This window comes from Eumetopias jubatus, unplaced genomic scaffold (genome assembly GCF_037043125.1).
Source record: "Eumetopias jubatus isolate StellerSeaLion01/CBP00866 unplaced genomic scaffold, mEumJub1_p1.0 scaffold_3, whole genome shotgun sequence".
Lineage (NCBI taxonomy): Eukaryota > Metazoa > Chordata > Mammalia > Carnivora > Otariidae > Eumetopias > Eumetopias jubatus.
In genome coordinates, this window is record NW_028274809.1 from 157,788,196 (window position 1) to 157,815,988 (window position 27,793).

Sequence of the window (27,793 nt, forward strand, 5' to 3'; positions counted from 1 at the left end):
TGACCATAGATTAGACAGTATTTTCTTGGATATGTCACCAAAAGCATTAGAAATAAAAGAAAAAATTAAGTTGGACTTCACCAGGTGTAATTTTTGTGCTTCAAAGGACACTATTAAGGCAGTTAGAATAGAATGCATAGGTTGAGAGAAAATAACTGAAAATCCTATACCCGACAGAAGACATATTCAGAATAGATAAAGAATGATTAAATTCAACAATAAAAAAACTAATCCAAACAAAAAATGGACAGAATACTTGAATAGAGATTTCTCCAAAGAAATAAATGGCAATAAGCACATAAAGATTCTCAAAATTATTCACTGGAGAAATGCATATAAAACCACAATGAGATACCACTCCATATATGCTAGAATAATTACAATATAAAAGGAAAGGATAATAAGTGCTGGCAAGGATGTGGAGAAATTTGCACCTTCATACATTACTGAGGGGATAGAAAATGGTGCAACCATTCTGAAAACCAAATGGAAGTTCCTCTAAAAGTAAAATATAGAGTTGCTATATGACTCAACAATTCCACTCCTGTATGTAAGAGAACTGAAAACATATAGTACAGAAAAAATCCATACATGAATGTTCACAGCAGTTTTATTTTATGCATAATAGTCAAAAAGTGGAAACAATCCAAATGTTCTCCTGTTTGTGATGTATAAACATGATGTATGTAGCAAATTCTAACAATGGAATATTATTCAGCCATAAAAGGAATGAAGAACTGATACATGCTACAAAGATGAACCTTGAAACATGCAATCGATGTAAAAGAAGCCATAAACAAAAGGCCACAAATTGTATGATTCTATTTATATGAAATGCCCAGAATAGGCAAATCCATAGAGACAGAAAGTAAATTAATATTGGTCAAGGCTAGGAGGATGGGGCAATGAAGAACAAGTGCAATTGGGTGGAGAGTTTCTTTTTACAATAATACAAATATTTGGAATTGATAGGGGTGATAGCTGCACAACTGTGAATATACTCAAAAGCACTCAATTCTATACTTTAAAACTTAACTTTAGGGGTACCTGGGTGGCTCACTCAGTTAAGCATCTGCCTTTGCCTCAGGTCATGATCCCAGTGGTCTGGGATCAAGTCCCATGTCTGGCTCCCTGTTCACAGGGGAGCCTGCTTCTCCCCCTGCCCCTCCCCCTGCTCTTGCTCCCTCTTCCTCTCTCTCTCTCTCAAATAAATAAATAAAATCTTTAAAGAAAAATAAAATAAAACCTAACTTTATGGTATGTGAATTTTACCTCAATGGACAACTAAATAAAGTAAAAACAAAAACACTAAAGCAACTCCTACCATGTGTTTAATATACAATATGGTGCCTAGCATATAGAAAATCCATTAAGTAAACCATAGCTCTTACTCTTTATCAATTTCTCCTAAAAAGACATAATTGCAAACACTGTATTCTAGTAATGTCTTATTCAGTTTTATATAATATGAAATGTGGTGGGGAAAAAAGCATGATATCTAGAATTATGTGCTTCAAAGACATAAATGTCAAAATAAAAACTCAGCATATTGAGAGAACCATGATCTTAATTAGTTTAATTCTCTAGGCATATGCATTGCTCCCTTGACATCCAGACTTAATATGCATCTAATTTTTTCTATGCTGTTTTATTCAGCAGAAGGAGCTTTCTTCATTTTTTGATAGCTATGAAGCATTTTTGGTCATATCATTAGCAACCAAAGAACTCATGTGACTTTCTCAAAAAATAATGCAAGTTTTTGTTTTTCCTACACAAATCAAGGGAGGAAAAAGTTATATAGGTCAAAAATATCTTGAATTTTTATTTTACTTATTTTTTAAATTTTACTCTAACCTGTAACTTCTAGTCACTTGAAAGTATAATATGGGATTACATAGTCAAATTTGTAATTTCACTGTGTAACACAGAATAGGTACTGATTAACTAAATAGCAAATAAAATGGGAAATTCTAATTTCTGAACAAATAAAAAACTAGCAGAGAAGGCTGTTGATTTACACTCAGACCCATTCCTTAGGATTGCATGAAAGTGAGAGTCATGGTGTGTTTTTGAAAAACAGATATCAGGACTGTAAAAAATAGAGAAACAGAAGTCACTTGTGGCTTACTAGTGAGACAAAAGTTCATGGTACTACCCTGGGGGAATATCTTGGAGGAAAATTTGATCTGTGCTCTTTTGGTGTGGCCAAAAGAAGAGCTACTGCATCTTATACACTGCTTGGCAGTGAAAGAGCAACACCCATGAAGAGCTTGCTGTAATTGGCTGGATGATGTCAGGATGTCATCAGAGCCCAGCTTAGAGGAGGAACTGTTAACAGCTCTTGCTGGTTCAGAATTTTCTCTTCCTATCCAAGCTCCCAATCCTGTAGTTAGGACATCATAGATGAAGGAAGCCTCAAGGACATTTGTGTGCAAATGAAAGTAATAGATGTGTCCCGTGGTGTTTTGTGTTAGGAATAACAGCAGATAGGTTGAGCAGTCAGCTTGCAGAGTCAGGGCTCTACACCTGGCATAATTTCCCCAACCACTCCTGAAAAATGTGGGAAGACACAGAGAATGGCATATGCCTTAACTTCCATTCAATTAGCCAAAGTATCTGATATATACATATGACTTGAAAATTACAGTGGAAAAATAAATTTAAAAATTACATATTTCAGTGATTACAACTACTGTTAAATAGAATTAGAAGATAAGGAGAAAGAAAAAAAATAGGTATGAGGAAGAAGAAGAAGAGGAAGATAAGGAAGTGGGGAAACAGAAGGAGTAGAAAAAGAACAACTAACAGGAGAAAGAGAAGAGTAAGAGGAGAGAAAGCTGAGAGAAGGAAGATGCTGACATATAAATAAAAAAGAATTAAAGAGGCAGATAGGAATTTGAAATAGGCATAATAAATAGCCTCACAGAGATAAGGAAGGGTTTTAATACATGGAGAAGAAAGGAATTATAGTGAATTACCAAACAGGAATCACGAGTATGTAAAAACCAAAATTAATTAAGATCAAGACATCAATACAATGGAGAAATACCACAATGCACACAGATTAAGAATAATTTGTAGCACTAAATAGTAAAATTAGCCATCAGGAAGGGAAAAAGGGAAACATAACATTAAACTTGAAAGATATGATGGATTAAATAAGAAATATCAACATCAATGTAATGGTAGTCCTTGGAAGAAAGAAAGTAAATCAAAGATTGATGTGTAATATTGAAGGAACAAGAATCTTAGGCCAAGGAGATTTATTGCAGTTGAGTATGACACAGAATAATGAACTTCCTGAGATTCAGCTGATGATAAGGAATGTGATTGATCATAAAGGAAACACTCAGCTTCCTCAGAGAACACACTTGTGTCTTGTGATGCTATCAATCTGGCTTCAGCTGAGTGGACTTTGGATTGACAACCAAGTTGGAGGTAGTTTTCTGTGTACTGGGCATTGCTAGCAATCTATGAGGCACATTGAGATGAGAATTCTGTCCAGACATGATGCCTATCTACTAACTCAACAAGGTCAGATCTTGAGCTGTATTGTAGTAGAGAACTTTTTAAAAAACTGACAGGAAGCAATAATCACTTGGAAGTAAAACAGGGAGGAAACCAGTGGCATGAGATATGGAGGAGAGGTGATCCACTTGAAAACAGAAGTGAAGCAGAACAAAAAACAAAAACAAGAGAGGCCGAGGCATGAAAATACTGACTACTCTTGCTTTTGGGTCACTAAAACTTGTGAGAAATGCTGTACTACATGTCAGGTATCTGTGATACTTACTAGCTCATATAATTCACTATGCAGCCTTACTTCCACATGGACCTTTACAATAAACTCTTTAGCAAATATGAAAAACTAAAAAACAATATCCAAGGTTACCATTTTGCCCAACCTTGATCCTGAAAAGACCAGAACCTGTGTGATAGTATTTCGAGGCAAACCATCACCTTGTACACTTGAAATTAACACCATGTAAAATGTATCCTTGGTGAAATATTTTGAAGTATGTTCTCTTGGCATGCAAATAACCTACATAATTGAACCTCAGCATACCTTGATAGAAAAGAATTGAATTGTCTAAAACAAAAAGGGAGAAGACATTAAATTCCAAAAATTCCAATCCAGAGTGCTTATTCTCTGTATTTCACTCCAACAGAAATAGGTAGTTAGATAGCTAGATAATAAAAACAACACATACAGCTTTCACATGGATATAAAAGCAAAAATCCTCCAATATATTTGAAAAAAATCATATAAGAAATCTTTTATACTCATTATTATTAGCTGGGAAGAATCATATGCTGTTCAGGTTTTCCATATTATAATTGAGTTCCATGTGATTTAAATAAATTATATGGTTTTAATTTAGAGCACAGAATTTTAGAACTTGAAAAGTTCTCACACACTTATTACTATTCTTTAATTTAATAATGACTCATGTGAAGAAAAGGAAGGTAAACCAGAAGATCAGAAAGGTAAGTTGCTTTAATTCAGAGCTATTTTACTTACTTATTTATTATTTATTTTTTTAGATTGATGGTAGAGTAGACAAGAATGGGAAATGCAGTGCTGAAGACCTCAAAACACTAATACATGTTTTCTAAATGATCTACAATTTTGCTTGCCTATGAATGTCTATATCAGTGGATTTGCAATTAAACCTGGATACCTTTCTAATGTGTATATTCTAAATATGAAAGACAGTTGACTACTGACATATTTCACGTCTTCAAAAAAAGTAATTTGCACTTCCCTTTATAATCCCCAAGATACAAAATACAAATTCAGAAACTGTTAGCCATTATTACCTTCCTCTTTTTCAAATATTTGTATAGAACTTTACAGTTTACATAGTGATTTCATATTCATTATCATCATTAGACTTTTATCTACTTAATAACTTTGAATTGGTGGCAAATCAAGAGACTGAGGGCTCATAGTTTAAGTGCTGACCTCAAATCATGTCAATATGGTAGTTTCAAGACTCACACCCAGATCTTCTGAATCCCAATATATTTCTCCCCATCTCCAGGTTACTCCATAGTAGAAATCAGTTGAATCCTATATTTTGTCCCTGATGCCAAGTGAGATGTTACTTTTTCTCTAAACCTTCCCCCATAAAGTTTTCAAGGTGGGATTACTTACGTGCAAAAGAATAGTTAGGCTTGTCTATCCAGCAATGTGGAAGTGAGCCACCTCAATTTTAAATTTTTCTCAATGCACATTAGCCATTTCTTCCTCTGGGCTGCATTTCTCTGGCCTCTCTGTGATAGTTCTACTTTTTTTTTTTTTTCATATTGAACTTTACATGGTGTATGAATGTCAGATTGTGAAAACTTTAGGATAGTTTGAGACTTACTTATTTGGTATCTTTAACATCTTTCTCAACAGTTTAATGCACATTGATCAACACAGGAAAATGTTAAGAACTTAAAAATGCTCCAAATAAGCCTGTAATTTACCTAAAGTTAATGATAATTGATGACAAAAATACTATATTTTAACATACATTTTCACTATCAATAAATGTTCTAAAAACAATATCAATAAAATAAGAGATCTTACCTAGACCATGTCTATGTGTTGACATTGGTGGTAAAACAGTCCAAGTCTTGGTTTTGGGATTGTAACATTCAACAGTGTTCAATGTCTTTAAGCCATCTCGACCTCCAATTACAAAGAGTTTGTCATCAATAACAGCCACACCAAACTGCAATCTCCTGCCGTTCATCATCCCTGCCTGGATCCACAAATTTGTTCTGAGGTCATATTTCTCTATGGTTGTAGCTCCTGATAAAACATAAAATCAAATAGTAACCACTTACTACTAATCCAACATATAACCTGCCCAAGGCAATGTACAAATTAAGATGTGAAAACATTCTTGTCACATTTATTTTTCTTAAAGAAAATGTGGCAGAAAGCCTAAGGGAGTAGTAATTTAACTACATTATTTTATCTTCTTGGCAGACACTAATGATCAAAATAGATACACATCTGTAACTTGTTTGAATTACATAATGGTCTCATGCTAAACTATTGATTCAATGGAATCATTGTTGGTCATATCACAGTTCTGTCCATAGATTTTACTTCTTTCTATCACTGTTTGCCATAAAAAAAAAAAAATCCTAGTATAATTTCTATATAATTCCTGTATAATTCTGAAAATGAAGATAAAAGAATTTAATAAATTCCTTACCATGTTTCTTTTTAGATTTTATTTATGCCTTAAGATAACAAAACATTTTATTTTACTTTATTTTTAAAGATTTTATTTATTTGAGAGAGAGCGCACACACAAGCAGGGGGAGGGGCAAGAAGCAGACTCCCTACTGAGCAAGGAATCCCAATGTGTGGCTCAATCCCAGGATGCCGAGATCATGACCTGAGCCAATCCCAGGACCCCGAGATCATGAGCTGAGCCGAAGGCAGATGTTTAACTGACAGCCACCCAGGTGCCCCAAAATAACAAAACAATTTAAAAGTCAATTTGAAGTTATGTAAATAAATGTCATCTATGCTTTTTTAAACCTTCTTTTTTGCATCTGGGGAATAGCTTAATAGAATTTAGAGACATAAAATGAATTTCTATGCTTTATCAATCATGTTATAATCTCTAAATAAAATAGCTTATCTTTCCTAAAAGCTTTTTATACATAAATTTGAGAAATGCAATAAATCTGATAGCAGTATAGAAATTGAAAGAATAAATAAGTTAAATTGCTGATTAGATATATTTTCATAGATTCATTTATACATTTCAATTAAAAATGTCTGCCTTGAACAAGTTCACAAATGTGTATATGACATGATATAGCTAATAAACACTAATCTTGCTTTTCAGTGTTTGGTCTTAACACTGTGAGACTCACAATCACCAATGTTTTATCTTCAATGATTAGATATCCCTAAAAAGGGAGTCAACATTCTTGTGTACTTTCACTTACTCACTAAAGATGTATTTTACTTGTAACATAATAAAAGTTTGCAAAGTAGGGAAAGCATTCATCAGGGGGACTCATTTACTATTTAGAAAGTAACCAGCACTGAACTAAACAAATATGAATAACTTGGTAGGAGAAGTTTCGCTAATTGAAGTAAAAATGATACAATGATGCTCCATTTTTATTCAAAGGTAGCAAAGAAGTAATAATATAGACACTAGGTTAGATGCATTAAATCTTTTTTATGTTATTAAAAATATGAGCTAATTTCCATATAACTAAATAACTAAAGGAATAAAAATAAATTGTAATGTTCATAAAAGTTATTTATACTCCTTAGTAACATAAGAAAAAAGTATTTAAACCAGTGTGCTTATTTTATGCTTAAGTATATTTTCTATATTTTATATTTAATGTTTTATTGAATGATGAACACATCAAAATTCCAAGGCGAACTAATTTGTTCAATAATTTCAAGGTCATCTGAATTCTCAAAGCTTGGTAACATTGGGATTCCATGAATGCCTAATTAAAAATTATGTTATATGGAAGTACCTCTCTCTTATGACTAATCCTTGACAAATGATAGTAGAAGAAATAGTGTAACTTAATCCTAATGAACCCAATTCCATGAGACCCATATTTTACAGGTATATATAGACAAGGAAGTATGTGTACAAGTGTACTTTTCATAATGTCCCAAACCTTGGTCAAAATCCTTGCAAAGTATTTGAGGTCCAGTCATCCTTCTAAAAGGAAATAGTTGGAAATGTGTGAAATTAATGGCTTCTGAGCAGCCAAAAGTGTTGTTATTCAAAGGGGAAAGTGAATATTTGATCTGAGTTTCAAAGTCTTATCCAAACAAGCTAGATATAACTTGAATCCCAACATATGGCAGGATATTTTACTTTTATAGCATTTTCCCTCTGAGTCTTCAAAAGTAACCTACTCATTTTATCCTAAAGTTGTTATATCAGAAATGGAGTACATCCTTGTCTTCATTTTTCAAATTAGACTCTTTTAATTTCCTATGGTTGCTATGAAAAATTACCTCAAACTTAGTAACTTAAAAAAATACACATTTATTATCTTACAGCTCTAGAGGTCAGAAGTTCAGAATATGTCTTCCTGTGCTAAAATCAAGGTTGACAGGGACTTTAGGGAAGAAGTGAATTTCTTGCCTTTACCGTTTTCCACAGGTCATCCATATGCTTTATGACTTTTTTTCCAATCTTCAAAGCCAGCAACATTGCATCTCTGACATTGATTCTTATGATTACACTGGGCTCACCCATATATAATCTGAGTGAATGTAGAATATTCCTATTTAATGTAGAATAGTCAGCTTAAAGTCAGCTAATTAGCAACCTTAATTCCCTTCACAACCTTAACACACACCCTCACACACACACACACACACACACACACACACACTCATAGTTAGCTCTATGAGCTAGCATGTTCATAGATTCTGGGGATTAGAATGTAGACAAGGCCTATTTTCACTCCACTGTTTAACTTTGCATAGTTATAGAAAGCTTAGTAATACAAAACAAAGAAAGATTTATTGATTTGTAAAGCTTACTTATAGTCAATCTAATTGGTTATTTTTTTATTCAGTCAGCATGCAATATGAATGTTTTATCTCATTTTTAATGATCACAAAGCTAATAACTGTTTAACTTTGCATAGTTATAGAAAGCTTAGTAATACAAAACAAAGAAAGATTTATTGATTTGTAAAGCTTACTTATAGTCAATCTAATTGGTTATTTTTTTATTCAGTCAGCATGCAATATGAATGTTTTATCTCATTTTTAATGATCACAAAGCTAATAATGCTTCCTCTTTTTCTAAAGAAAGCTATTAATAATAATGTTCTTTAAGAAATTTTCTTGGGGCGCCTGGGTGGTGCAGTCGGTGAAGCATCTGACTCTTGGTTTCGGCTCAGGTCATGATCTCGGGGTCCGTGAGATGGAGCCCCACATGGGATTCTGCACTCAGCGTGGAGTATGCTTAGGACTCTCCCTTTCCTTTTGCTTCTAAATAAACAGTAATTTTAACTTTAATAAATAAACAAGTCTTTAAAAAAAAGAAAGAAAATTTCTCACCAGTATACTTCATTAGCTATCTGTATAAACTTCTCTATTCTATTATTACTACTTTTTTTGTAATTTATCAATTTGTTTATGAATACTGTTTGTTTTCTTTGCTTATTAGAGCATATATATTCCCTTAGTGGTTGCCTGAGTCAAAGGAAGAACAAAGCCATTCTCTCTGAGAAATGTTACCCTAGGTTTCTCCTTACAGTAAAAGCAATATTTGCCGTTACATAAATTAAAAACTGAATATGAGTAAGAGTGGACTCTTGGGATAAATCATAAGTTTGAAAGAGATTAAAAAGAAAAATTTATTTTAGCATATAGTTAACTTTGGATTTATTCTGTTCATGAAACTTCACTAGTTAGCTCAGCTGCCTGCATGACTTTAAAATGCATGACTGCAGACACAATAGAGTCCTGACAACTTTGATAAACTGGACAGCATCCACTCTGAGATTCCAAACCATAAATCTAAGCAACCAATTTAAAATAATGTTTAGGCCCATTAAAACAGGTATAATGAGCACATCTGGCTATGGAGGTCTATTAGGACTGGTTAGATCCCTATTGCTTTGTATTTTAAACTCTAGACTACTATGTTAAAGCATTTTGAGGTTGCATTATCTCTCATAGAGAATTTTGCTATTCTATGAGCTATAACTTTGTATAGTAACAATATTATTTATAAAATGTGTAGTATAACTCAATAGAATCTAAAGCAATTTGTAAAATTTCCTAACTAAATGGAGTTATGTAATTCAAAGATAAATCTCATTCTTGGCATATAGAATAATGTGAAATAAAATCATAGACTATGTACTGGTAAGGACAAGGTGCCTGGCATTTAAGATAATATAAAGTTTTGATGTTGCTTTATTTGAAATAACTCCTAAAATATCATTTTCTGTAAAAAGTAGTCATAACATCAAGGGAAAACATAACACATATATTATTGAGGATTACTTAACATATTATCATGTTTTATTGAAATATGGTTGTTAAATAAATATTGAGTAAAGGGTTTGGAGTAGACTTAAAAATAAGATATTAATATTAATAGATAATATTTAGTGAGTACTTCCTATGCTGTAAGAGATTTACATGTATTAGTATACTTTTTATTAAAAACTGATGACATAGGTATTATTATTATGCCAAGTTTATTGAAAAGAAGATGAACCCACAAAAGCTTTAGTAACTTGCTCAGTGTCTCTGAGATAATAACTAGTGGATCCACAATATTAACCTGGCTCTAGAACCCACTCTGATAAACACATCTCTTTAGCACCTTATCTTGGTTATAGAACAGGTTCATTCCACTTAATACATGTGGTAGGCAGCGTTTCATAAATGCCCCTTCCTGAGATTTAATGACCTATTTCTCAGAACCTGTGAATGTGATAAGAAATCACTCCATTGGATTGTAATGCTGTCTGTCACAGTTCACCTTAATATAGGAAGATAACCTGATCACAGGAACCCCTGAAAATGGAGAGATTTCTCTGGCTAGTTGCAGAAGGGGAAGTCAGAGAGATTTGAAGCATGAGCAGGACTCGACCTGCTGGTTTGAAGATGGAAGGGGCCACATGAGAAGGAATACAGGTGACCTCTAGGAGCCAAGAGTGTTCCTCACCTGACAGCCAACAAGGAAGCAGTCAATCCCTTGGTTCTACCACAGTGAGCAGATTCTGTCAGCAGTCTGAATGAGCTTGGAAGATGGCCTCCAGCTCCGGATGAGAGCACAATCTAGCCAACACTTTGATTTCAGCCTTTTGAGGTCTTGAGCAGAGAATCTAGACATGCCACCCTGACTTCTGACCTACAGAACTATGAGCTAAGAGATGACAGTTGTTTTAAACCACTGTTTGTGGTAATTTGTCACTGCAGCAATAAAGTATAATTTGTTTTAATTTGCATTTTAAAAATTTATCAAGTATTTGTTTTCCAAGTTGAATAAACATAACATTGCATTAGATACAATGCAAATACAAAACTATTTTCCTCATGGCAAAACAAACAGCAGGCTCCTGTCTCAAAATATCAAACTGAGAAAAAGTGCTCAAGAGATTATCTGGGGCTCTTTAGAGTTGTTCATTATACAGCCATATGTGATTAAATTGGGAACAACAGGAATTAATATTTGTACATTCCACTTTGGCATGACCAAGAGCAGGAATTACTCCAATATCTATAATTCAAATATCTTGAACACAGCACAGAATAAAATGATAATAGTTTTCTGAACTGACAAAATAATGTCACAGAAAAGCTCCTAGAAAGAAGATAAAGCTCCTTTATTCAACTCAACAGAAAGGCCCTCAGGTCTTCTCACAAAACTTTGTACTACAATTTTAATACCATATTAGTAAGCTCAGTTACCTGACTCACAAGACTTTTTATAAACCAGCAAAGAGAGTGATCTGGAGTAATTGAAAGCAGCAATAGCTGACAGTGAGGGAGTAATCAGGTTAAAAATATGTGTTTTATTGAAATAGAATACTCATTCATAGCTATTAAACAAAAAACACATTTTACAATGCCTAAAGACTTTGGCACCAACACTGATGGTGATCTTGATGCCATCAAATCATTAAGGAAAAGTTAAATTATTTTAGATGTATTCTCTTTAAGGAAGCAGTAAATATGGAGAAGCGTATTAGAAAAATTTAAAAGCAAAGATTTTTTTTAAGGATACTTCAAATACAAGACTTCAAGCTTTAAAGAAAATAGCATTATAAAGAATGGCATTTGTTTTTCAGAGTCCGTCTTCTCTCATAGTTCATCTCCCCCTCCGATTTTCTCCCCTTCATTCTTCCCCTCCTGCTATCTTCTTTTTTTTTTCTTAACATATATTGCATTGTTTCAGAGGTACAGATCTGTGATTCAACAGTCTTGCACAATTCACAGCACTCACCATAGCACATACACTCCCCAATGTCTATCACCCAACCACCCCATCCCTCCCACTCCACCCCACTGAAGCAAAACTCAGTTTGTTATCTGAGAATAAGAATTCCTCATATCAGTGAGGTCATATGATACACATCTTTCTCTGATTGACTTATTTCACTCAGCATAACACCCTCCAGTTCCATCCACGTCATTGCAAAAGGCAAGATCTCATTCCTTTTGATGGCTGCATAATATTCCATTGTATAAACATATACCACAGCTTCTTTATCCATTCATCGGTCGATGGACATCTTGGCTCTTTCCACAGTTTGGCTATTGTGGACATTGCTACTATAAACATCGGGGTGCATGTACCCCTTTGGAATCCTACATTTGTACCTTTGGGGTAAATACCCAGTAGTGCAATTGCTGGATCATAGGGTAGCTCTATTTTCAAATTTTTGAGGGACCTCCATACTGTTTTCCAGAGTACTTGCACCAGCTTGCATTCCCACCAACAGTGTAGGAGGGTTCCCTTTCTCCACATCCCCGCCAACATCTGTCATTTCCTGATTTGTTCATTTTAGCCATTTAGACTGGTATGAGGTGATATCTCATTGAGGTTTTGATTTGGATTTCCTATGGCCGAGCAATGTTGTGCACCTTTTCATGTGTCTCTTGGCCATTTGGATGTCTTCTTTGGAAAAATGTCTGTTCATGTCTTCTGCCCATTTCTTGATTGGATTATTTGTTCCTTGGGTGTTGAGTTTGATACGTTCTTTATAGATTTTGGATACTAGCCCTTTATCTGATATATCATTTGCAAATATTTTCTCCCATTCTGTCGGTTGTCTTTTGGTTTTGTTGACTGTTTCTTTTGCTGTGCAAAAGCTTTTTATCTTGATGAAATACCAATAGTTCATTTTTGCCCTTGCTTCCCTTAGCCTTTGGCGATGTTTCTAGGAAGAAGTTGCTGCGGGTGAGGTTGAAGACGTTGCTGCCTGTGTTCTCCTTTAGGTTTTGATGGACTCCTGTCTCACATTTAGGTCTTTCAACCATTTGGAATCTATTTTTGTGTGTGGTGTAAGGAAATGGTCCAGTTTCATTCTTCTGCATGTGGCTGTCCAATTTTCCCAACACTATTTGTTGAAGAGACTGTCTTCTCCATTGGACATTCTTTTGTGCTTGTTGAAGATTAGTTGACAATAGAGTTGAGGGTCCATTTCTGGGCTCTCTATTCTGTTCCATTGATCTATGTGTCTGTTTTTGTGCCAGTACCATACTGTTTTGATGATGACAGCTTTGTAATAGAGCTGGAAGTCCAGAATTGTGATGCCACCAGTTTTGCTTTTCTTTTTCAACATTCGTCTGGCTATTGGGGGTCTTTTCTGGTTCGATATATATTTTAGGATTATTTGTTCCATTTCCTTGAAAAACGTGGATGGTATTTTGATGGGGATTGCATTGAATGTGTAGATTGCTCTAGGTAGCATTGACCTCTTCACAATATTTTTTCTTCCAATCCATGAGCATGGAACGTTTTTCCATTTCTTTGTGTCTTCCTCAATTTCTTTCATGAGTAATTATAGTTTTTTGAGTACAGATCCTTTGCCTCTTTGGTTGATTTATTCTGAGGTATCTTATGGTTTGGGGTGCAATTGTAAATGGGATTGACTCCTTAATTTCTCTCTCTTCTGTCTTGTTTTTGGTGTATAGGAATGCCACTGATTTCTGTGCATTGATTTTATATCCTGCTACTTTACTGAATTCCTGTATGAACTCTAGCAGTTTTGGGGTGGAGTCTTTTGGGTTTTCCACATAAAGTATCATATCATGTGCAAAGAGTGAGAGTTTGACTGATTCTTTGCCAATTTGGATCCCTTTGATTTCTTTTTGCTATCTGATTGCTGTGGCTAGGACCTCTAATATTATGTTGAATAGCAGTGGTGAGAGTGGACATCCCTGCTGCGTTCCTGACCTTAGGGGGAAAGCTCTTAGTTTTTCCCCATTGAGAATGATATTTGCTGTTGGTTTTTCATAGATGGCTTTTATGATATTGAGGTATGTACCCTTTATCACTATACTCTGAAGAGTTTTGATCAAGAAAGGATGCTGTACTTTGTCAAATGCTTTTTCTGCATCTATTGAGAAGATCATATGATTCTTGTTCTTTCTTATATTAATGTATTGTATCACGTTGATTGATTTGCGGATGTTGAACCAACCTTGCAGCCCACGGATAAATCCCACTTGGTCTTGGTGAATAATCCTTTTAATGTACTGTTGGATCCTACTGGCTAGTATTTTGGTGAGAATTGTGCATCCATGTTCATCACGGATATTGGCCTGTAATTCTCCTTTTTGGTGGGGTCTTTGTCTGGTTTAGGGATCAAGGTAATGGTGGCCTCATAAAACGAATTTGGAAGTTTTCCTTCCATTTCTATTCTTGGAACAGTTTCAGAAGAATAGGTATTATTCTTTAAAAGTTTGGTAGAGGGCGCCTGAGTGGCTCAGTTGGTTGAGCGACTGCCTTCGGCTCAGGTCATGATCCTGGAGTCCCGGGATCGAGTCCCCCATCGGGCTCTCTGTTCAGCAGGGAGTCTGCTTCTCCCTCTGACCCTCCCCCCTCTCATGTTCTCTCTCTCTATCTCATTCTCTGTCTCCAATAAATAAATAAATAAATAAATAAATAAATAAATAAATAAATCTTTCAAAAAAATAAATAAAAGTTTGGTAGAATTCCCCTGGGAGGCCATCTGGCCCCGGGCTCTTGTTTGTTGGGAGATTTTTGAGGACTGCTTCAATTTCCTTAGTGGTTATAGGTCTGTTCAGGTTTTCTATTTCTTCCTGGTTCAATTTTGGTAGTTGATACATCTCTAGGAATGCACCCATTTCTTCCAGGTTATCTAATTTGCTGGCATAGAGTTGCTCATAATATGTTCTTAGAATTGTTTGTATTTCTTTGGTGTTGGTTGTGATCTCTCCTCTTTCATTCATGACTTTGTTGATTTGGGTCATTTCTCTTTTTTTTTTTTTTATAAGTCTGGCCAGGGGTTTATCAATCTTGTGAATTCTTTCAAAGAACCAGCTCCTAGTTTCGTAGACCTGTTTTACTGTTTTTTTGGTTTCTATTTCATTGATATCTGCTCTGATCTTTATTATTTCTCTTCTCCTGCTGGGTTTAGGCTTTATTTGCTGTTTTTACTCCAGCTCCTTTAGGTGTAGGGTTGCGTTGTATATTTGAGACCTTTCTTATTTCTTGAGAAAGGCTTGTATTGCTACATACTTTCCTCTTAGAACGGCCTTTGCTGCATCCCAAAGATTCTGAACAGTTGTGTTTTCATTATCATTTGTTTCCATGATTTTTTAAATTCTTCTTGAATTTCCTGGTTGACCCATTCATTCTTTCATAAGATGCTCTTTAGCCTTCATGTATTTGAGTTCTTTCTGACTTTCCTCTTATGACTGAGTTCTAGTTTCAAAGCATTGTGGACCAAAAGTATGCAGGGAATAATCCCAATCTTTTGGTACTGGTTGAGACCTGATTTGTGACCTAGGATGTGATCTATTCCTTAGAAAGTTCCATGGGCAATAGAAGAGAATGTGTATTCCATTGCTTTGGGATGGAATGTTCTGAATATGTCTGTGAAGCCCATTTGGTCCAGTGTGTCATTTAAGGTCTTTATTTCCTTGTTGATCTTTTGCTTAGATGATCTGTCCATTTCAGTGATGGGGGTGTTAAAGTCCCCCACTATTATTGTATTGTTGTCAATGTGTTTCTTTGCTTTCGTTATTAATTGCCTTATATAACTGGCTGCTCCCATGTTATGGGAATAGATATTTACAATTGTTAGATCTTCTTTTTGGATAGACCCTTTAAGTAGGATATAGTGTCCTTCCTCATCTCTTTTTACAGTCTTTGTTTTAAAATATTATTTGTCTGATATAAGGATTGCCACCCCAGCTTTCCTTTGGTGTCCATTAGCATGGTAAATGGTGTACCACCTCCTCACTTTCAATCTGGGGGTGTCTTGGGGTCTAAAATGAGTCTCTTGGAGACAGCATATCGATGGGTCTTGTTTTTAATCCAATCTGATAGCCTATGTCTTTTGATTGGGGCATTTATCCCATTTACTTTCAGGGTAACTATTGAGAGATATGAATTTAGTGCCATTGTATTGCTGTAAGGTGACTGTGACTGTATATTTTCTGTGTTCCTTTCTGGTCTATGCTGCTTTTAGGCTCTCTCTTTGCTTAGAGCACCCCTTTCAACATTTCTTGGAGGGCTGGTTTCGTGTTTGCAAATTCCTTTAGTTCTTGTTTCTTCTGGAAGCTTTTTATCTCTCCTTCTATTTTCAATGACAGCCTAGCTGGATATAGTATTCTTGGCTGCATATTTTTCTCATTTAGTGCTCTGAAGATATCATGCCAGTCCTTTCTGGCCTGCCAGGTCTCTGTGGATAGGTCTGTTGTCAATCTAATGTTTCTACCATTATAGGTTACAGACCTCTTGTCCGAAACTGCTTTCAGGAATTTCTCTTTGTCTCTGAGACTTGTAAGTTTTACTATTTTGGATTGGTTTTACTCCTAAGTTTTACTATTTGGATTTTGATGCTTGTTTCCTTCCCCTCATTAGGGAAGTTCTCTGCTATAATTTGCTCCAATATACCTTCTGCCCCTCTCTCTCTTTCTTCTTCTTCTGGGATCCCAATTATTCTAATGTTGTTTCATCTTATGGTATCGCTTATCTCTCAAATTCTGCCCTCGTCATCCAGTAGTTGTTTATCTCTCTTTTGGATAAAGAGATTTTCCATCATTTGTCTTCTATATCGCTGATTCTCTCCTCTGCCTAATTTATTTCAGCCGTTAATGCCCCCATTTTTGATTGCACCTCATTAATAGTCTTTTTGATTTCGACTTGGTTAGATTTTAGTTCTTTTATTTCTCCAGAAAGGGTTTCTCTAATAACTTCCATGCTTTTTTCAAGCCCAGCTAGTATCTTTAAAATCATGATTCTGAACTCTAGGTCCTACTAGTGTCCATACTGAGTAGGTCCCTGGCCATCAGTACTACCTCTTATTCTTTTGGTTGAGGTGATTTTTCTCTGTCTTGTCATTTTGTCCAGAGAATAGATGAATGAGAGAACAAAATGCTAACAGGGTAACAACATCCCCCAAAAATATACTCTAAACAAATCAGAGAAGACCTGAGACCAGGGGAAATAAAGGGAAAGAAAGAAGAAAGAAAGAGAATAAAAAAGAGAAAGAAAAAGATAAAAACAAAAACAGAATGAAACAAAAAAATCAGTATATGATCAAATATTATCAGGTTGGTGCATAGATCAGTGCCACACACTAGATGTTTTGTGTATTTTGGTCTGTTAGAAGAAAGTGCCTCCCAAAATTTTAAAGAAAGAAAAATTATATATGTACAAAAGTAAGGGTTGATATGATAAAGGGATGGAATATGAGTGTAAAGATGAAAATTATAAAAGATTTCATAAAAGGAATTGATGATAAGAAGTTGGTTGAAAAAGAAAGAAGAGGATTTAAAAAAGAAAGAAAGAAAGAAGAAAAAAAGGGGGGAGACAACGTGATCAGACAGGAGAGTAGAACAAAGGCATACACTAGAGATTTAGGGTATATTTTGATCTGTTAGAGGAAACTGTATCTCAAAATTTTAAAGAGTGAACAACTTATATATATATGCCAAAAATAAGGTTAACTACTATGAAGGGATAGGATATGACTCTAAAAATGGAAAATAAAAATGTTTTTTAAAAAAGGGATTGATATGATGGTTGAAAAAGCGAAAAAGAAAAATTAAAAAAAAAAAGACAGTTAAAAAAATTAACTTTGAAAGACTAAAGAATCATGGTAAAAAAGCCATGAATTCTATGTGCAGTATTCCCCTAGCGCTGGAGTTCTGCTCTTCTCATTGATCGATAAACTTGGTCTTGGCTGGCTGTTCTTGCTGATCTTCTGGGGGAGGGGCCTGTTGCCGTGGTTCCCGAATGTCTTTGCCAGAGGTGGAATTGCCTGGCCCTTGTCGGTCTGGGCTAAGTAATCTGCTCGGGTTTGCTCTCGGGAGCTTTTGTTCCCTGCAAGCCTTCTGTACAGCTTTGGAGGACAAGAGTGAAAATGGCGGCCTCCCAGTCTCTGCCCCGGAGGAGCCTAGGATTCGGGGCCCTGCTCCTCAGTGTGCCCCCAGAGGAAAGCAGTCAATCACTCCTGTCTCCCTGGTCTCCGGCTGCACTCCATGCTCACCAGGCCTGTGACTGAGCGTTTCTATCTCTGGCACCCGACTTGCTGTGGAGTCTCCAAACCCAGCAGATCCCTGTGGTGTGCTCCCGCACCATTCCCCCCAGGGGAGGTAAGGGAGTCTTTTCGGATCTGCTGCTTGTTGGGTCCCTGCTGGAGGAGCAGTGGCCTGACTGTGTTGCAGAACACAGTTTATGGCAACCCCGAGCTGAGAGCCCACACCTAGGCTCCCTCTCTGCAGCTGGCTTTCCTGCTCCGATACCTGGGAGCTCTGCCACACTCAGGCACCCCCGGTGTTTCTGTGACCCCGAGGGTCCTGAGACTACACTGTCCCGTGAGGGTTCCACCCCCCGCTTAGCCACTGGAGCGACGTCCCTCAGCGGAGCCGACTTCTAAAAGTTCCTATTTTTTGCTCCGCTGCTCTATCACTTGCCAGAAGTGGCCATTGGAGGCCCCCCTCCCCCGCCATCTCTCCTCCCGAATATCGCCTCGGATTCACTTTTCCGCTCATCCTACCTACCAGAAAGTGGTCGCTTTTCTGTTCAGAGAGTTGCTGCTATTCTTTTCTCCGATCTCTTGTTTAGTTCATTGGTGTTCAGAATGGTTTGATCCCTATCCAGCTGAATTCCTGGGACCAGGAGATATCCAGGTCTCCTACTCCTCTGCCATCTTGCTCCGCCCCCCCCCCCCAGGGAGATTTTAAGTAAATTGTCCTGGGTTACACTTTACTAAAATCTTGAATGTCCCAGAAGATTAAAAAGCAGGGGATGAACCTTGGGTGTTATATGCAACTAATGAATTATTGAACACTACACCAAAAACTAATGATGTACTACTCTACCCTGGCTAATTGAACGTAATAATAAAAAAAAATTAAGACAGAAACAGGTGATTTATTTTTACTTCTAGGTGGACTTAAGATCAAAGGTCCATGACATAAAACCTTAAGACCCAGAAGTTAAAAAGTACATATTAATATATATATCATTACCAATCATCTAAATATAAAATAGTTACATCAAAAACGCACAAAAAAGAAATAAAGAAAAGACTGAGAACATTGACAACAAAAACTTTTTATAAATCTAGCAATGAGTAAATTTCCTTGATAAATAAAAAGGCTTTAGAGATAAAGAAGTATTAGAAACATTAAAATAGTAATATGATAATGATATTAGCAGATGATAAATGGGAAAGTAATATGAGTAATATGTAAATGTCAGGAAATTTACTTAAACTTTCTAATTAATAACCTTATTAGATTTATAGCAGATTTAGAAAATGGATAATTTTGGGTTGACATCAAAACCAGCAGCTTGATATTAAATCGATGCAACTTTTGGGGAATGGGTAGAGTGTATGAGTGTGTGTGTGTGTGTGTGTGTGTGTGTGTGTGTGTAGTAAAATATACAGTAAATTTAGGAAATGGGGGTGGATTTTTTATTTGTAACTTCTTATTTTAAATATTTTATCATAAATATATCTTAGTTCTATAATTGAAATACTAATTTCTTTTTAAAAGCAGCTTTTGGTGTTGCTAACAATGACATAGGAAAGGGACTTAAAAAGATAATCCAAAATTGTAGTTATTATTTCTATCACTATTACTTAGCTATCGTTTTTATAACACAGAGCTCATATATTAAAATAACTTTATAGCAAAAGAACACATATATTAAAGCATTATTGCAAGCATAGTTTTTTAATTTTCTTAATAAACACTCATTAAACATAAACTCATGTACTTAACATTTTCAAATTGAATATTTATTTTCACAACTAACATTTGCCAAAATGAACCAAATCTTTGCTATTTAGATTGTTATTAAAATGCCCTATGTCATAATACTTTCCATATAATACCTATTAGAATTTTTCTAACCTTTGTTGAAAATGTAGGTACCAGTGAATGAAAGGAAAAATAAATATCATGACAATTGGATTCTAGTTCTATTACCGACTATATAACAAAAATACCAGTCATTGAAGTGCCTTTTCATAGGTATAGTAAAAGAACATGAGGTCTTATTGATCTCCACCTAAACTATGTACTCTTGGGAAATAAATTTTTGCCTTTTTCATAAAGGAGTACCCACTTTACAAAGATGTACTAATTGAAGGCTCTCTGTGATCTCCTGATATTTGCTCATTTAAAGTAAAGCCTTACATTAGTACCACATTAAGTGAAAGTATAGCAACCTCTACTTATCTTTAAATCTCTTACTTCTCAAAATAAATAAATGAATGAATCTTTTACTTCTCATTCTCTGTAAATATCTACCAAAGAAGTAACTTAAAGTAGGCCTGAGGAGTCCTTCTTTGCCAGGAAGAGCCACACATTGAAGAATTCAGATCTGGTTTGTATGAAACATATGCACAAACACACACAGACTTATTCCCCTTGGATCTGCAAAAGGAGACTACATTTAGAAAACAGATGTATTTATTATCATTTGCTGTATATTCACAAGAAGATTGATCAAAAAGAATGCACTGAGTGCCCCAGAATTTATGATTATGGTAGGCATTTTATCATAACACACTAATTTATTATTCAATCCACATTCATAGAAAGATCTACAGAATGTACAGTGATGTGGCCCAAATCCTCCGACTACTAAAAGGAGAAATAAAGTTATTATTAGACTAAATTTTGAAGAATTTGACTTATAATTTTCATCCTGATTCAGCCTCAGAAGAGATACCAAAAAGAGTTACAATCAAGATAGTCACTAAGCTTTGTTTCTTTCTAATGAGTATGAGGCTATGAAAGAAGACTTCACTGACAAGTGATTCACTTTTCACCAGAAAGAGCCTTCTTTCACTCTCCAAAAAAGAGCATGGCTTCCACAGACTTTTTTTTTTATGTTATGTTAGTCTTCATTAGTTTTTGATGTAGTGTTCCATGATTCATTGTTTGCGTATAACACCCAGTGCACAGACTCTTAATTATAGAGAACAAACTGATGGTCACCAGAGGGGAGGGGGTGTGGGGGGATGGGTTAAATAGGTGATGGACATTAAGGAGTGCACGCGTTGTCATGGGCACAGTGTTGAGTCACTATATTATACAACTGAAACTAATATAACACTGTGTGTTAACTAACTGGAACTAAAATAAAATCTTAAAAAAAAAGAGTATGACTTCCATGGCTGAAAGTCCCTTGTCTGGAGGCTCCCTGAGAATGATATAAACAACCAGAATTTAACCTAACACATAAGTATCTCTGATTCTAAAGACTCTTAAGGAAGCCAAAGTCTTGACTTTACTTTGTTCTCCCCCCAAGACCCCTGAGCAAGTATGGTTCTCCTCTAAAATATGTTAGCAGCCTACTAAGTAGATGTCTGTGCCAGAAGACAATTCTTTGTGTCTGAAAAACAAACTAGGCTGAGGCTAACAGGATGTCATCCATGGTTTTGAGTTGTTTCTATAATTTTGTGCAAACTGATGACCTTGAACTGGTAAATCTCCAATGGTATACTTTAAGTTCAAAGAAAATGTACTGAAGTGGAACCAAAGTGACTGAATGAAGTTACTGAGGCAGACATCAAGTAGGGCAGTACTCAAAGGGCAAAGATGAAAGAATAAGCTTTCTTTTGTTATATGGATTTTCTTCAGAAAAAGTCATACAGTATTTTAAAGTCACTTCACCCACCTAATTGTAAATGCTCACATAGAATTGTAAGTGAATCATTTTCTTAAAGCTATGTGATGATTACTATTGAGTTAAATGCTTTAAAAATTGTCCAGTTGTAGAACTGCAGTATTAAAAACTATTCTTTAAAGGTTCTTGATAGTGAAGCTTGGTGAGCTCAAGCCAAGGAAGTAAAAATCAGGTCAAGATAGTGAGTTCTACCTATTTCATTTTCCATTTTTGCCTTTCAATAATGCTTATAATGATGCAGTGTGATGAGACAAATTCAGGATAAAGAATCTGGTCAAGTCCTTTGAATAAAAAAAGACAAATATCAGGAGCTTATCCCTAAAGTTCAATTTTTTAATATATGAAAATCCAAGGTACACATTAAATGTTTAAATGCCATAATAATATATACTCTATAATCAAATGATCCAATAAAAAATATCAAGGAAATTAAGGTTTTTATTTTGTGGTTTAGAATTAATGTTTTTCCCTCCTTTATGGTTTTTTCGTCAACATTCTTCTTATAAGCTTTATTAAGAAAATTTTATTTCAGGTCACATGAAAGATGTAGGGAGGGCTGTCTTATTGATCAGACACCTGGCTGTTAATGAAAATCAATAATTGACATGTGGCTGCAACTTGGCCATCAACAAGGAAGCAATGCACATACGTTGAAATAAAAGACTATACACTCAGTCCATTGTGACCTAAGAGAAGAATCACTGCTACTGTGGTCTTGCCACCAGTGTATTTGCTGTATCTTTAGCCTCCATTGATCATTCACAGCTGTCATGTGTGAGATGATAAACAGAATTTATAATACTTCAATTTTATTATTTTCTCTCTTTTACCTCCAAAGAATATCAATTTGAAAACTTCTCAGCTTTTAACCCTTTGCTCATTCTTTCTTTGGAACTAAAACAGTTGACCCTTGGACTACACTAGTTTGAACTATGTGGGTCCGCTTACAGATGGATTTTTTTTTTTTTTTTTGATACAGGACTGCAATTGTATTTTCTCTTCCTTATGATTTTCTTAATAACATTTTCTTTTCTCTAGCTTACTTTATTGTAAGAATACAGAATTTAACACACATACAAAATTCATGTAAATTGACTGTTTATGTTACTGGTAAGGCTTCCAGTCAACAGTGGGCTATTGGTAGTTCAGTTTTGGGGAAGTCAAAAGTTATATATGAATTTTCAACTGTGCAGGGGTCAGTGCCCCAACTCCCCCATTGTTCAAGGGTCAACTGTAGTCGCTTATACATGGCTTACTTTAAGCCAGAGGGGCCTCTGCTTGCCTGTTGTGGTCCTGTGTATAGGAAAGCCCACTGTGGTTGCTTTGTGTCAAGAAGACAGCAGTGCCTATCAGAATCTTAATTCCCTTTCAGCCAAAGCAAAGGAGGGTTGCTGCTTCATAGACTTATGCCTACAAGAAGGACCTTGCAGTGGCCATCAACCTCATACCCTAGCATTTTAGTTCCATTTCTCCATATCAAGCAGCATAATTCTACAATATTTCCTCAAATACAGTCTTTGCGTTGCATGGTTCTGATATGCATGAGTTTTAGTTATCCTGGTTTAGTTAAATAACACTAATCCCCCAACAAATTTCAGATACCACAATATATTAACAGTGAGTAATGGCATAAAATGCAAACTTTGCTACTAGCTCTTTAGTGCACAAATCACTACTTAAATGACAAATGTATATCAGGATCAGTGACCAATCACATCCCTTCTTTCAAAGTCTACAAATGATTGCTCATTGCACTTCTGTTATTGAGTTCATGCACAGGCTATTGTGTTGCCTTTTTGTCTCCTAGTGACAAACTCACTGTCATTTTATGAAATAAATAAATAAATAAATAATAAAAAGATAATTGAAGAGAGAATTGCCTAACAAAGGGGTAAGTGGAGCATAAAGGAGAAAGGTGATAAGGCTAGAAGTGAAATTACAGTAGAGTCACAGACTTTCATATCCTGTTGGTTGAGGATTGCCTCTGGACCTCTAACCCCCATCCTATACTTGTACTACTGGGCTGCCCGTGCAAGGGCCATGCAATCTGAGTTTGTTCTCAATACGACAAAGAATGCTCTTGGGCAGATAAGCAGGGAGACTAGGAGGTCACTTGTGGTGGAACCTTGTAAACATGCACAGAAACTGTCCATTTCCCCCTGCTAATACGTTAAAGTTGGGTCAAGGGAATGTGGCATTTGGCACTACAGGTTTCCTAGAAATACTGTAGAGAGGTTTATTTTCTTCTGTCAGCTAGGGTTGGAAAACTTTTTCTATAAAGGGCCAGACAGTAAAAAATGTAGTCTGTGGGTCTCCTTATGGGTCTCTTTGTTGTAACCATATGGTTATTATAGAGTGAAAGCCTATAATAATCAGCTATAAACAATAGGCAAACAAATGAGGGATGTTCAATAAAACTTTATGGCTACTGAAATATGAATTTCACAAAATGCAAATATTCACTAAATGCATTACTAAATATTATTCTTCACTTTGCTCTTTACAATGCTTATAATGTAAAAACCAAAGCCATACAAAACAGATAGTGGGCTAGATTTGGCCTGTGGGCCATGGTTTGTCAACCCTTGCTCTTAGAATGCCAATATGATATAAATATTTGGAGAAAATGGCACTTTGCAAATGTTTGTTGGTTATAATAAATCAAATAAGTCTTCATTTTTGAAAGAAAGGAACTGAATTACATATATATAGCAATTTGTGTATCAGATTTTACTCATTAGAGTGGCCTTCCCCAGCCAATCATCATAAAACAGCAACATGGGACTTTATCCTGAACTCCTCATCCCACTTTCTTGACTTTATATTTCTCTATAACTAGTCATCACATGAACTATTTCATACTAATGTATATGTTTGTTTATTGTCTCCTGAATATAATTTGAGCTACAACAGGCCAGAGACTTTTACTATTTAGTTTACCAGCACTAAGAACCATGACTAAAAGTTAGTATGAATATTTGTAGCAGAAATAGACAATTCAAAAAGAGTGAGTTAGTAATCTGAGAACCTAAGAAATGCTGAGGAACCAGCTATAGAAGGGAGACAATTATAATCCAATTTCATAATTAATACTTTCCAGTAATTGGGGGAGAGATTTTAAAAATACAATATCTATTTTTTCCCAATGTGGGAAAAAAAAGCAATATTAGCAGAATTATCAGAAAGTTTCATTTTTTATTCAACACGTGAACACCTATAAAAAAATGATTTTAATCTAATAGAATTATAATTAGACTGACAAATATATGAAACTGTTATTTATTCATGCCCATGCTTCAGAGGTGGACACTGGCAATGGTCACCTATAGAGATTCCTGTAAACAAGAGACTTAAAGAGAAATTGGAATTATGTACAACAAAGGTATCTCTAACTAGAACCTTGTAGGACAATAGACCAAGTAAAGCTTAAAGATAGTATAATATGTGAAAATAATTTATTTGTATAATTGCTATAAAATATGCTTAATTTAATTATCCTTATAGTAAAGAATAATATGTTTTTAAATTCTTATCTGGATAAAGATCAAATTGATACATTCAAATTTTGATGCAGAAGCATAGTTATATGCTTTTATAAGTGAACTCATGTTGTTATAAACTTCCTTTTTTTTAAAAGATTTTATTTATTTATTTGTCAGAGAGAGAGTGCACATGCACAAGCAGGGGGAGTGGCAGGTAGAGGGAGAAGGGGGCTCCCAGCTCAGCAGGGATGCGGGACTTGATCCCAGTCAGAAGCTTACTGCTATGATGTTTCTTAGCTGGGTTTGCTCTGTGAACCATAACAGCCTCAACCCCAGTGACTAGCGGCTTAAGTGTGAACAAAAATTTACCAGCAATGAATAATATATAACACTTCAAAATATTACTCCCACCGGGGCGCCTGGGTGGCTCAGTTGGTTAAGTAACTGCCTTTGGCTCAGGTCATGATCCCGGAGTCCTAGGATCGAGCCCCGCATCGGGCTCCCTGCTCAGTGAGGAGCCTGCTTCTCCCTCTGTCTCTGCCCGCCACTCACCCTGCTTGTGCTCTCTCTCGCTCGCTCGCTCGCTGTCAAATAAATAAATAAATACACAAAAAATATTACTCTCACCATCAATTATTGAATCACTTAAGTTTTTCATATGTGTTCCTGTTGATATTTCTCACAGCATCTCAGAAATATGTAATATTATTCCCAATCTCCATATTAAGGGACACCAACATTTGGAATACTTACTTATCTTACTAAAGATCACAAAGCTCACACAACTCTGTTTCAGTTTTACCAAAATGAGTAAATGTCATGCACCAAGAGGTATTTGGGGTTGTTGGTGAGGAATGAGGTCTTGAAGCCTGTAGGTAAGCCACAAGTCTTGAAATAATTAAAATTGTTTTTTTAAAAACTCCTTACATTTCTAGTAAATGCACATTAACATGGGCTTACATAAATATGTGCACATGCATAGTATGTACTTACATGTATATATAACTATATTTTCAAAAGTTTAAATCTAGTATGGAAACTTATTTTTGGTTTGGTGTTTTGTTGTTGATAGAAAATGGAATATTCAATTTTTTATTTATAATTTGCTTTTATACTTAAAAAAACTAATTAATTAAATGTACAACTATATTCCCACATGACAAAGATAATAGGGATTTCTGAGGCATCAACATTTTCACTTTCCCCATCTCTTGCTTACTGGAGAGAAATTGAAATTGGCATCACCCTCATCATTGAAATTATTATCTCCCTCTCTCAGTAGGTATGGTTTGATTCCTTGAGTAATATGTATAGTTAATATGACTCTAGTGTAATAGCATAAATTAAATGTGCCTATCCTCTTTGGTATTTATTCATGCATTTTACTCTTGCTATTAAATCATCCCTTCGTGGATATATCATTATGTGTATAGATCATTATCTACAAATGTACATTTGTATTTCTAAACCACATTAATGCTGCATGGTCTTAAAAGAATTCCTCAAAAGTCAGACATCAAGGCTACGTGAGTGTGAAACAGAACTAACATAAAATTCTTCAAAACTTTGACATTGAGTAAAAATATATCCTATAATTCTGGTTATATCAGATAATGTTTCATATTCATAAAAAATGCAAAAAAGCCCAGGTTGCACATGTGAAATGTTATTATGTAGAACACAAATCATGAAAAAGCAAAAAGGTTTAGGCATAATGAAAACAGCACTTTTTGTGATTTATTTAGTCACATATTATGTAGTTTTCAAGAAGGAAACATTTTTAGTGATGTTTTACACACATATTTTTTTGCAAATCATGTGTCTTACAATATCAGCTTATGTATCTCTTAAACATAAATATGCAGTGGCTACAAAAATATTGTACATGCTGTTAACAGCAGCTTTATTTGTAATAGCTAACTCTGAGAAGATCCCAGGTGCCCATCAATAGAAAAATGGATAAACAATTATTAATAAACAATTACAAAGAATGAGCTATTGGTATAAACAATCTCCTGGATGAATCATCAAAATATTATGCTGTTTGACAGAAACCTTAAAGAGTATGAAATGTGTGAGTACATTCTTATGAAGTTCAAGAATAGGCCGAACAAATTTAAGGTGAAAAAAATTTTAAGGAGTGGTTCTCTTTGGAGATATGGAAGCTGGGGACTAATTAAAAAGGGGTATGAGGAAACTTTCTGGGATAATGGTAATGTTCTATATCTTGTTAGGGGTTTGAATTATATAGGTATATGTATTTGGCAAAACTCATTTAAGGATACACAAGAATTATGCATTTTACTATATGTTAAATTTACCTAAAAGCTCTAAAATATATTGAAATCTAGTTAATAATAAGCATGCCAATGTTTTTAGGATGAAGTGTATCTATGTCTACAACTTTGAATGCATTAAAAACTTTGATGGATG

General features: G+C 35.1%; 1 protein-coding gene across 2 annotated transcripts in view; it reads right to left on the reverse strand.

The window, feature by feature from the left end:
- KLHL1 (kelch like family member 1) overlaps positions 1 to 27,793 on the reverse strand; it is a 378,567-nt gene that overhangs the window by 85,268 nt on the left and 265,506 nt on the right. For both annotated transcript variants that reach the window (XM_028106018.1, XM_028106011.1), the window contains one exon: positions 5,579 to 5,803. In XM_028106018.1, coding sequence (XP_027961819.1) covers positions 5,579 to 5,803 — 225 coding nt within the window. The remainder of the gene's footprint in view (positions 1 to 5,578; positions 5,804 to 27,793) is intronic.